Here is an 11,989-nt window from a genome sequence, read left to right as displayed (position 1 = left end):
AGCTTTTGTTGCAATTTGTTTGAGGTCATGGTACATAATGCCTGTACTATAGCTAGGAAGTGTACGGTAGAGTCAAAGGCTTTCAATTCTGAGAAATGTAAGAAATTTAGGTCTACCAAGGAAAGACTGAACACACACAAATAAATAAGATTGTTTTTTTGCAGGTCTGTCTGGACCATCTTTCGTGACTGAACACAATGCAAGATGACCAGTCTGCGGCAGATTGATACACTGTGCCCAGGAAGAGTCGAAGCTGATGATGAGACCCAGAACATTTTCATGTTCGGATTGTGGAAATAAGGTGATTTCACTTGGACGATTCAAGTGCCAGCTTGAGAATGTGAGATCCATCTGGACTGCAAGTCCAGTATCCATTTTACAGGTGAGCAGCAAAGGAAGTCACCCCTCCTGGTCTGTGGAATTGTACAGAGTAGTGTCATCTGTGGGGGGTGTGGGGGCAGACAATGTATTGGGTTACTCTAACCACGATAGGGAGAGATGAAGAATCTGTTGACAGCAACACTGCCTGAGAGGAAATAAAGCCAAAAGAATGTGACCTTGTACTCCAAAGGCAGACAGCTTGGCAAACAGAGCTGGGTGCCAGATTGTGTTGAATGTCTGAGAGTGAGACGTCTGGGGAGAGCAAGCCTTGACCGACTGCTTGACGTTCAGGACCTCTAAATTGATGAGAATATCCAAATGAGTGGCCAGGTCAGAGATCAGGCCGTTTGAGAAATCCCGAGAGCTGTAATAGACTTCACTTGTAATTGGAATCCAAGAAAACCAGCCTTGACGCCTTGACACCTTGATCACCAAATCATAGTTTAGCGTGATGCAAATCAGGTACCATTCTTGTGTATCAGTGATGTTGAGAGTTTAAACCAGATGGGAGGTGACTGAAGTTGATAGATGGCCTGAAGGAAGATGACATACGAGTAAGCGAGGCAATGAAGGATCTGGGAACGCAGACAACAATACCATCTGGCCTTATTCAATGTGGAGTTGAGGCTGATCAGAACTCCCTCCGCCTCTTCTCAGGTGAAAACAAAGTATTCAGGAGTGAGTGGTTATGAAGGGACCATTTGGAGATGGAGGGCAATGTCTTTTTTGCATACATAGTTGAGGCTTGTGGAAAAGCTCGAACACTAAACAGATCAAGACGACAGAAAAAAAGGAACAGTAGAGAGGGGGAAACACCAACAGCAGAATGGAAGGACAAAATAGATGGAGACGTAGACAAATGATGGTCATCGGGAGGAATGAAGGGAAGGGAGGACACATGGGGTGGAAAAGATGGATACGGAAGCAAATTTTCAGGAAGGATAAAGTGAAAATTTGGGGGGGGGGGGGGGGCTTTGGGGTTAAAATGGGTCAAAAAGAACATCGTTTCAGATGGGGGATGGTGGTGAACCGCTGATTGAAGACCTAGGGGTAAGAATGAGATTGAAAAGAATGTGGAAGATTGTTCCACAGGCAGGAAAACAAATAGGAACAAATAAGTGGAGGTGAGCAGTGATTGTTTTTTGGGAATTTCACCAGAAGGGGGTTGATGGTAGAACGTGTGCCGTGCAGAAACCTGGGGGATGGGGAGGAGAGGGGTGATTGTGGACAGAAACCTGTTGTATGCAGGGTTTGGAATCGATCTGAGTAAAGACATTCGTTTCAAATAGAGTCAGCCGTTATGCCATTTGATACGATGCAGGGGTATCGAAGTGCAACACCAACCAGCGACTTCAAGGCGTCACGAACTGGAAACGACTCGTCGTCTACAATGAAAAAAACGCAGATTTCTGGTTCAAAATCATTTCTATTTTACACTTCCTGAACTCCAAGTCAGCGAAGGGGAATTCCAAAGTTTATTAGAACAATGCTCACAGCAGACATTAGCGTACTGACCTTTTGAAACAAGGTCGACACATTTGGATGTATTCACTTCAAATCAATTCAGTTGATTTGAAGGAGCATGACATGCGATGACATGCAATGAAAACCAACGCAACGTATTCTCGTCACATGGAATCTATAGCGAGTTTGTGCAGTACGAACAGGGTGAGTTCAATCTTCAAAACTGCTATAGAATCCATACACGGGTCAAAATTAAAAAAATAAAAATAAAGAACTTGCTGTATCCATATTAAATCGATTTGGGAACAAAATTAGTACGGGGGAAGGAAGTTTGTGGGGGGTGAGTAGGGGGGGGGGAGCTTTATACAACTAATGTAGATGCAACTACCACACAACATTCCATGCAAGAACCATTCCTCAAAAGAAGCAAAAGGTAAGAATTTTATTTAAAAGTTGAAATTAAAATTTGTACCATATTCCAGTGAAATGAAAACTAACTTCCTAACCTCTCAACCTCTACAACCAAAAAACAATTATATAAAATAAAAAGAAATCAAAAACAATGGACACAACCAAATCCCCACATCAAATCTAATCTACAATTTGAACAGCAGCAATGAAATAGCACAAATTTTTTTATTCAAAGTAAAAACGCTTGTAGGTTATACAAAGTGAAGTGAAATCATAAAAAAAAAAAAAAAATTAGTAGTAAAGACGAGGTGGCAAAAAAACCAGACCATCTTGCTGGTCCGAAACAAAAACAAAATAATCAATCCCTTTCTAATGATATTCCGACAAGCACTTGCTCATCTCACGATACTACAGTTCACATTGGTGTTGAACCAAACCAAAAAAGGAGTTTTACCAACTAGACGCAGAAAAAGCGAACAAACCTCGTAGTGTACAAAATGCTAGCTCAGTTGGAGCTGGCAAACAAACACGTTCATGTTGAAGGTTTCAATGCTGTGCAAAATTAAGGGGGCAGGGGGGTATAAATGGGGGGGGGGGGGGGGGGAGCAAAAATGTAATAAACCACACTAAATGAAACGAATTTTTTTCCCCCTCCCCCCCGAGAGATTCGACAGTGATGAAGCCAAAGGAAAATAGTACGGTAATAATAAAAGAACCAAATATTTGTACACACTGGTTAAAATCAACCAACAACAGCAATGATTAAAACTCTCTGGTAGGCACTTGAATGAACCACATGGCCAGGAAGGACCAAACAGGCAGGATTTAGTGCATGACAAAAAAGAAAGAAAAAAAAGATTTTTTTTTTTTTAATTCCCCCCAAAATAAACGGTAACATCAAGCTTCTCCTCCCATCACCTTACGCTTCAAAAGACACCTCAGACTTGTACCCACGACGCACCGCTCCAGTGAGATGGATTACATAAAAATGTCTTACCAACATGTCCCCCAGTGCATCTGGAGGAGGCAGCAGGTTCACACAGATAGGCAAGAGCAATTTTAGACCATTCAATACAGTTTCCCAAGCAAATGCTAGCCAGCTAGCTTCAAATTGGGGCAAAGCTACTTAGGAAGACGGTTGACCTCATTGAGGATCAGGAGTAGAAAATGAGCATTGGAGTCATGTTTGAGCCGTGATTAGGATAAAACCACTACATCTTGCATTGCATAATCTTAAAAATTTTAAATCATGGACGCTGGAGGATGTCGCAGTTAACGGTTGAGTGAAGGAGGCGTGGGAACATTAGATCATGCGGTCCCATTGCCATACATGTCTGCGAGTTTGCGGAAACGCGGACCCCAGTCCTTCAGGTGGTCATACTCCTGGTTATTATCACTTGAGCCAGAATTGACAGAGCTGAGAGAGCCAGCAAACGAGCCAGCACCCTCACAGTCAAACACGAGGAGAGAGTCGTATGGTGGAGCTGAAGGGTCATCATCTGCAGCTTTTAGACCCTAAGAAAGAAAAAAAAGAAAAAAATAGTTCATGGCCAAAAGGGAGTTGAAAGGGGAGGGAGTAGTGGGTTGAAGAGTGCAAGGGTGAGATATCATAAAGAATCGTAAAAATAAATTGCAGAATAAACTCCCCCACCAAAAAGAAATTATCGCGTATTCTCACCTCATCGATAAAATTCCCAATGTCATTAGGAGGCTGCGCCCCAGTCCTTGGTAGGAAACGAGGAGCTGCCATATTCATGACAGGCTGGTCACGCCGCACCACCACTGGCTTGTAGTCAATAAAGGCACCTGGGTACTCAGTTGCTGGCTGCAGCTGACTTGGGTCATAGTCCTGCAGAAAGTAAAGATATATCATTAGCTCAAAGTATAAGTGTCTGGTGAAGTTGCCTCTTTAATTGCTAATTAGTAAGCCAAACTCAAAAACACCCCCAAACATTGAAAGCCCGAAAAATAAATATTTTATTTCATGATTTACCAGTCAAATCATTTATCCAATGCTTACAAAGATGGAGATACTTGATGAAAAACCACATGATACATTTATCGTGGTTATTTTTATTTTTTTTACACCTGTCTGTTTGTGAGCAGGATATCTGAAAGGTTGTGGACGAATTCAGACAAAGCTTGGTGGACAGGTTGGGTGTGTGACAAGGACGAATCGATTACACGTTGAAGATCCGGATCCAGATACTATAATTCAAGTGATTCTTCGCCATTGAGATGTGGGGCCAAAAACAATACATAGCACAATATCTCAAACGGTTGTGGACGGATTCAGACGAAACTTGGTAGATGAGTTGGGTGGCACCGTGTGACAAGTACAAGTCTATTGGATCTTCATCGAGGTATGGATGCCAGATCCAGCCCATCAGTGGAATACAAAATGCAAACCGGTCAGCCTGGCGGAGGTATGCGCTCCGCCAAATGCCGTTCTAGTTTTCCATGCAATGGGGGCAATGGGGGCAATGGGGGCAATGGGGGCAATGCAACATTTCCATGAGAAGTTCAACAACCCCCAGCATGGTTCCTGTGCAGTCCAGATTCAGTGGCAAAATAAACTCAGCTGGAACTCTTAAAATCCCAGCCTATAAGGCTTGCTCATACTGTTTAAAATAAGCAATCTGGTGACAATAATTATCCAATACAATGTCATCTTGTTCAAATCGACTCATCGTACGCACTTACTCACCCAGTCATTAGGCAATGGTTTGCATAATAAATGGGGTCGTGCCATGTTCCAAAACAGTGGGTCGGGGACAGAAGGACTGATGGCTGCGGCGACTTCCTAGTTCACGCGAGTCAAAACCACTCCAGCTCTCTCAAATGGGTCTCAATTGGACCTAGTGTCCAGTAACCATGGTGATGCTTTCACCTGCAGCAGCCGCTGATTGTGCTCATCTCAAACCAAAGATAGCATTGGAGGAGTTTACACACCAGAAATGAATGCACAATATAAAAACTTTCAAAACCATGCATGGCAGGCAGCCTTCGACTAAAACCGTTATTTAATCAATCACCTGACATCGCACAGTAAAACATTTTAAGCCAACTGTCTGGCTGGGTAGATAACATGGGATGGAAATAACATGGATAAGTGAATGCCAAAGGATTTCTTTACCCGTTAAATCCTAAACAGAACCTGTGTGCATGGCTTCAGACACAATTTTAAATTGTGACCCACATGTGTAAATAATCATGGACCTCAGCCTTATTGAGGTGCAAGGAATGCTTGTAATGACAAGTACAGCTCATTCTGCCTCTTCCCTAAAATTAATTATGGCCCTGTGACAAGGGACATGTGCGAACATTAAAATGGAGATAATTAATCAGGAATTGTAACAAACAATGCTGTTAGGTTTTGCCATTATTATTATTATTTGAATTTTCCCATTACCTGATCCTCCTCTCCTCCTCCTTCCTCATCATACTTGAGAATGTTGTCCCTTAAATCATCATCTTCATCTTGTCGAAGAAGTGGTACTTTTCCTTTCGCTTTCTTCATGTACATCGCAAGGACCAGGACAAGTACTGAAAATGAGCAGCGTCGTTCAAATGAGCCTTTAACTTAGAAACACGCGCAAATAACCGAGCCACACATGTATGCATGCGCAAATAACCGAGCCACACATGTATGCATGCGCAAATAACCGAGCCACACATATTTATGCATGCGTAAATAACCGAGCCACACATGTATGCATGCGCAAATAACCGAGCCACACATGTATGCATGCGCAAATAACCGAGCCACACATGTATGCATGCGCAAATAACCGAGCCACACATGTATGCATGCGCAAATAACCGAGCCACACATGTATGCATGCGCAAATTACCAAGCCACACACACAAATAACCAAGCCACACTCGCACGCGAAAACAGCCGAGCCACACTCGAAAACAGCCGAGCCACACTCACGCGCAAATAACCGACACACACACACACACACACACACACACACACACACACACACACACACACACACACACACACACACACACACACACACACACACACACACACACACACACACACACACACACACACACGTTATGGAAAGAGTGAAGAACAAACAAGGATTACCAATCAAAAGGATCAAACACAGCAATAATCCGAGGATGCCGAAAGCACCAAATCCAGCTCGGTTGATGGCTCTTCCCCGCTTCGAACAGACTCCGTTGCCTTCACACTGGCACACAGTTAATATCATCGAAGAAGTCCCAGTACGTGCCGGTGTCCCCGAGTCAGAGATTTCCAATGAGATATTGTAAACACCGATTGGCAGCATATTCTTCTGCCTCAAGATGCCATGTTCACCTACAGAGAGAGCAGAGAGAAGATGAGTAGCCAATTATATTATTAATTGAGGTGAGTAATCTGTTCATAATCTATTGCCAAAATTGCATAGTTTAACAAATGTCAAGATAGACATCCAGGGCTCGTTTTTCAACTTTATCCAATATAGAAGAGACAATATTGTGGCAAATTCATTAACCCAGCGTCCAAATGCATTTTGAATGTCACCAATGGGTCTTTAACGTGCCAATGCTACTCCAAATACTCACATCTGCTATTTTGACCCCCATCCCTCAAATATGGAATTAGGGTGAGTGGTGGGCATCACAAAAAAAACAAACAAACAAAAAAAAAACTTTACTCAGGATACACATGGAACGTTATAGCTTCCAAATGGGGAAGTATTTCATTCCAAGAGGTGTAATCATTGTGAGACATTGAGCCATGAGCAGAGGGGACTGTTTCTACATCATGGTCACGTCCAAAAAAAAGTTCAATGGTACTTTGTTGTTGATTAAATGAAACAAAGCAGCACAAAGGTTATATTGCCAAAACTGTTCATTCTTTATAGAAGGCAGAACTCGCGTTGCTGGTGAAGGCTAGTGTCTATCCATGTCGGTGGACAGGTAGAACAATGGACGACAACAGGATGTTTATGGAGGTATGCTAAGCCTACGTGAGCAGTAAGAATATATTTCAGATAGTAACTCAGAGTACCGTATTTTCTGGTGTGTTAACTGCACCCGTTTTTCACCCTCAAAAAAAAAATAATTAAAGGGTCCGGTGAAGCTTGATGTCGGACTGGAAGTGCATACTTTTATCAGCTGTGTCATCGGGTGGACGTTGGGAGATGTGTGTGCGACGTCAAACCGACAGATCAAGGTGTGCCATGAACCTGCAAGGCCACCAATGGGCTGGTCGTTAAGTCCCCAATGTTCATCCTCCTTAGCTAAGCTCCTCACCTTCAGCTTGAGAGCAAGAGTTGCAAATGAAAAACGTGTAAATTGAAACTAATTTTCCATTTTAAGAGGCAGAGGTTAGGGTGAGTGCTGCCTCAATCCTAATCTTATCGTCAGATTTTATCATCAGTGGTTTATTGTATTTTTATCTAAGGCTAACCCCCCCCCTCCCCCCCCCCCCCTCTAGCAGGGAAAATGGCCTTAAAATGCCTGTTTGTTGTTGTAGTGGTTTATTTTACTTAAATTATAAGGTTTAGGATGCACTAGGCATTCATTCTCCAGCAGTGGAAGGTCCTCATTTGAGAGCTCCTCCCGGTACGAGTCCAGCAACTCCTCTACGTCACCCTCCTCAAAGTCTTGACCATTTCGACTATGTTATGTTGTGTTTAACACATTATTCCGGTTGAAACCCTTAAAGCCGTGAACAAATTGAGGGCAAAGATTCCCCCATACACCATTCATACAGGAACGGACGACTTGCCTCCAACACTCCTTAAAATGATATAGAATATCCCTTATTCTAAAGGCATTCCAGAATTCCTTTACAGTCATCTGATCATTATTAGTTGATTTCATCTACAAATCATTAAATCATTATCAGGTTTGCAAATGCTCGTTGGAGATAATACACCTTGAATGTAGCAATCACTCCTTGTTCCTCATATCACCTGTACGATCACCTTTTTCATAGTCCTAAAACATCCATTTTTACTGGTGTGACTACTAATACAGAGCACTTCTAATACAGGGCACACAATAAATGAATGAATGAATGATCGTTTTAAGGCCATTTCTCCCCGCTGGAGCGGGGGTTAGCCTTGCGGGCCCCATGACAATCATGGTTCCCTGTTTGAGGCAATGTTTTTACGGCCGGATGCCCTTCCTGACGCCAACCCTTATTCGCCTGTTGCGATGCGCGGGGATAGTGTGTACCTATTCTAAACCGGGGTACACACCGGGATCATTCATCCCAGCAAGCTGGTACTCAATTTGCCGACCTCGGAAGGATGACAGGCTGAGTCAACCCCCCCGGGCGTTAATTCAGTGATCGACCGGGATTCGAACTCAGGATCCTAAGATCCCAAGCCGGCACCCTAACCGCTAAGCCAACACCAGGCTAATTACACAGTATGTAATTAATAGACAATCACAGCTCAAGTTTCCCGGACGTATTTTCGTCCAAAATAATCATCCATCTTTCATACCGTCCTAAAACATTGCTGGCCTGGCGCCGAGGCGCCATAGTCAACCCGGTCCTGGAGACCAGGTGGGTTTTCCTGTCAATCATTCCTCATTCCTGTTTGTCAATCAGAATTGACAGGAACGTGATGACATGTTGGGGTTATCATGCATGACTCAATGGATAAAAACATAGAGATCGCTTGTACGTACATCGTATATGTATACAAACATACATATACACACACACACACTGAAAAACACGGTCCGTGAAGCCGTCCGTCCGGGAAGTCGTGTGATTAGGTCTATTAATTACATACGGTTTGCCCTGTATTAGAAGTGCCCTGTATTAGTAGCAAGCTTTCAAAAGTACCCAGGTATTACATACATTGCAAGAAAGGTCATGAATCGTTGTTTGGGTTGACATCAGTTTAAACTCATTTGCATACACGTCTCGGCCCGACGCGCTTTAGGGATTAAACAAGGCATGCATTTGATGAAAATATGAAAGCCTCTGTATAGGTTGCCTATAATTGTTGTTTAAGGGGGCCCAGATGAAGGGGGCCTGACACTCGGTATTGCCCTGGGGCCCATTCTGGCTATCTGCGGCCCTGATTGTGACATGACCTCCATTACTCCCATTAACCCATTTTTAACTTATTGATTTCAGAGTTTCTTCCCATTTTTTTTTTTCTCTCGTTTTCACCTTGCCGGTTGTGCCCAATTGTTGCCCCACGTCCCCACCGTCGATCTGACCCCTTGCTCTTTCCACAAGCCTCAACCGTGTAGACCGAAAAAATAAAAACTGCTTAGATTGAACATTACTTACCAGATTTGGCAGTAAGAGTCCAGTTCCGTTTCAAGTCGGGGTGATTGTCGAGCTTGAAAATGAAAGGGCTCGTGTTTGGGGGAAGGTCTTTATCGGTGGCCGAGATGTTTATGCTGGCTAGTGATCCCTCACAGACATCCGCTGCTTCAGGAGACACCACAGGGTTGTTGTCATTCACGTCGCTCAGTTTCAGCAGCAGTGTTCCCGTACCAGTAGCAACGGGATTACCTGTGTGTGTTGAGAGCCCATGATAAAGAATACGTGAGTGAAGCCAGCACAAGTCATGCTTTGAAAAGTTCGAAATTAGACTTCAATTGACAAGAACAATCTCACCGTTGTCTATTGCTAGCACTGTGGCCTTGTAAACATTTTCAACCACACTCTCATGCTCTCGGTCTAGTGGTGCCTGGGTCGTCACAGCACCCGATATCGGGTCAATGGAAAGCCAGTACAAGGGGTCAGACCGCATTGCATACCTTCGGAGGAAACAAACATTCAGGTAAACAAAAAAATTCTTCAACTATGATGGATTTTGTCTCGACAACGGAGGTCTTAGGCAAAGATTCTAGCTGGTTGTGCTTGTCGTTTTAATCATTTTGAAAAACATGAGCATTACTTCAATGACCCACCTGATTTGTTGCGACATTGCTTTATCAGGATCTCGTGCTACCATTTTGATAATTTCCTTGCCGATGGGGACATCTTCCGACACAGTGACCGAATTTGGAGAAGGATCGAATATAGGGGGTTCATTAAGATCAGTGACTGTGATGGTAACGGTGGCAGTCGATGATTGTCGCACACCACCTTGAAACAGTGGGATCAGGTTCTCTGCTTGGACCACCAATGTAATTTTGTCTCCAGCCTCAAAGTCAAGTGGCTGAAGGATGGGGGCAGAAAATGAGAAGCACAAAGTAGACAATTTGAGTTGGCAGCAAAAAACAAGTTTGACATATACAGAATTAAAACTTCAACAGCCGAGTTTTATCTAATTTCACCCCAATTCCACTTTTTTGAAATACCAACTTCTGCCCTGGAAGTCCTTGGTGTCCTTGTGTTTTATACTTCTCCCACCCCACGCCTCCTCCCCCCAAGCCCTCTCCCTCCCACACATCTCCCTGCTCTCAAATGTTGTGGTTGTGTGCTTCCCCTTCTCTCCCTATCTTGTCTTCCGCTCCCTCTTTTTATATATTTTGTTTGCCTGGTTGATTTGTTTGTGAAGTAAATGTTAGCTCTTTCACGAGCCTCGATTCAGTATAAAAAAATAATAATAATAAAAAAATATAATGCCTCCGGCTACTTTTTCGGCAGAGGCATAAAATAATTGATGCAACAATGCAGCAAAGGTCACTTTTTACTTTGCTTTTTTTGCCAGCTGATAAAAAACAGCTGCAAATAAAAGTCGAAATAGTACTCTTAGCATGACAACTCGAGTTATCCCAATAATGCCCCACAACATACCTTCACAACAGTAACCATGCCATCATTGTTGGTGGGATTTGTCTTTACAAGGAAGCAATCCTTAGGGTCACCCTGAATAACTGTGTATTTCGCTTTCCAGGCTGGAGAATTGCGTTCATCCGAGTCAGTGACGCTCAAGTTTGCCACCACCTTCCCGACAGTGTTCTCCTTCACTGTACCGGCATACTGGAAGGGCACATTGTACGATGTGGTGCGTAATCGTGCAAGCAAGGAGCAATGCAAGCATAGGGGTTTCATACCTTCTGTATTCCATGACATTTTAACGTTGCAGTTTACTCACCTGTGATGCAGTGAATTCTGGAAGATTATCATTGACGTCTGTTACTTTGACGATTGCAGTTGCAGTGGTAGCAAGACCGTGGGATGCTCCCATCATGTCTCGAGCCTCCACAATCAATTGATACTCGGCAGTTTGCTGCCAAAAAAATAAATAAAGATAATGGGCACGCTCCCACATCAACAATATCCAAACGGAATAGTTACAAACTATGGTGCTGGATTTAGTACTACCACTTGAAGTCGCAAATATCAACAAACTTACAAACGTTTTGCTGACCAACAGAAATATTAAATGGCACAAACTGCTAAATGAAATTTTTCACTTGAAAATATTTTATCACATTACCAATGATGTGCTCTCGAATTTGTTACTATTTTTTAACACCCTGCCGCTACTTGCTACAGTCAACCACAAGTCTGTTTACCACCACCCATAACTATTAGCTGTTCATGCACGAAAGCTGTATACACAAAAAAACAAAAAAACAAACAAAAAAAAAACCCAAAACCAAACAAACAAAAAAACAACAACCGTGTACGTCACCGAAACTCCGAAATTTACATTTAACAGTTACGAGTACACCCGTTCTCTACCGAAGCATCAGGAAGGGTCATTCCTCTAGAGTATATAGATTGCAGTAGATATTGTGTCGGACCTCAATAATTCTAGGGGTGTGTTCAGTTATCAAG

General features: G+C 43.1%; 1 protein-coding gene across 1 annotated transcript in view; it reads right to left on the bottom strand.

Annotated features, from left to right (window-relative positions):
* Positions 1 to 1,839: 1,839 nt before the first annotated feature.
* The window catches only part of LOC137434522 (cadherin-2), a 44,960-nt gene continuing 34,810 nt past the window's right edge, over positions 1,840 to 11,989 (bottom strand). Inside the window, exons 8-16 of the mRNA XM_078785627.1 lie at positions 11,301 to 11,435; positions 11,000 to 11,185; positions 10,168 to 10,418; positions 9,872 to 10,014; positions 9,539 to 9,766; positions 6,359 to 6,592; positions 5,669 to 5,802; positions 3,935 to 4,105; positions 1,840 to 3,771 (exon numbers count right to left, since the gene is read on the bottom strand). Coding sequence (XP_078641753.1) covers positions 3,565 to 3,771; positions 3,935 to 4,105; positions 5,669 to 5,802; positions 6,359 to 6,592; positions 9,539 to 9,766; positions 9,872 to 10,014; positions 10,168 to 10,418; positions 11,000 to 11,185; positions 11,301 to 11,435 — 1,689 coding nt within the window. The 3' untranslated portion in view covers positions 1,840 to 3,564. The remainder of the gene's footprint in view (positions 3,772 to 3,934; positions 4,106 to 5,668; positions 5,803 to 6,358; positions 6,593 to 9,538; positions 9,767 to 9,871; positions 10,015 to 10,167; positions 10,419 to 10,999; positions 11,186 to 11,300; positions 11,436 to 11,989) is intronic.

The sequence above is a fragment of the Myxine glutinosa genome, chromosome 10 (genome assembly GCF_964187855.1).
Source record: "Myxine glutinosa chromosome 10, kmMyxGlut1.1, whole genome shotgun sequence".
NCBI classification, from domain to species: Eukaryota; Metazoa; Chordata; class Myxini; order Myxiniformes; family Myxinidae; genus Myxine; species Myxine glutinosa.
The sequence above is the reverse complement of the archived record's forward strand: the minus strand, read 5'-3'. Positions and strand labels throughout refer to the sequence as shown.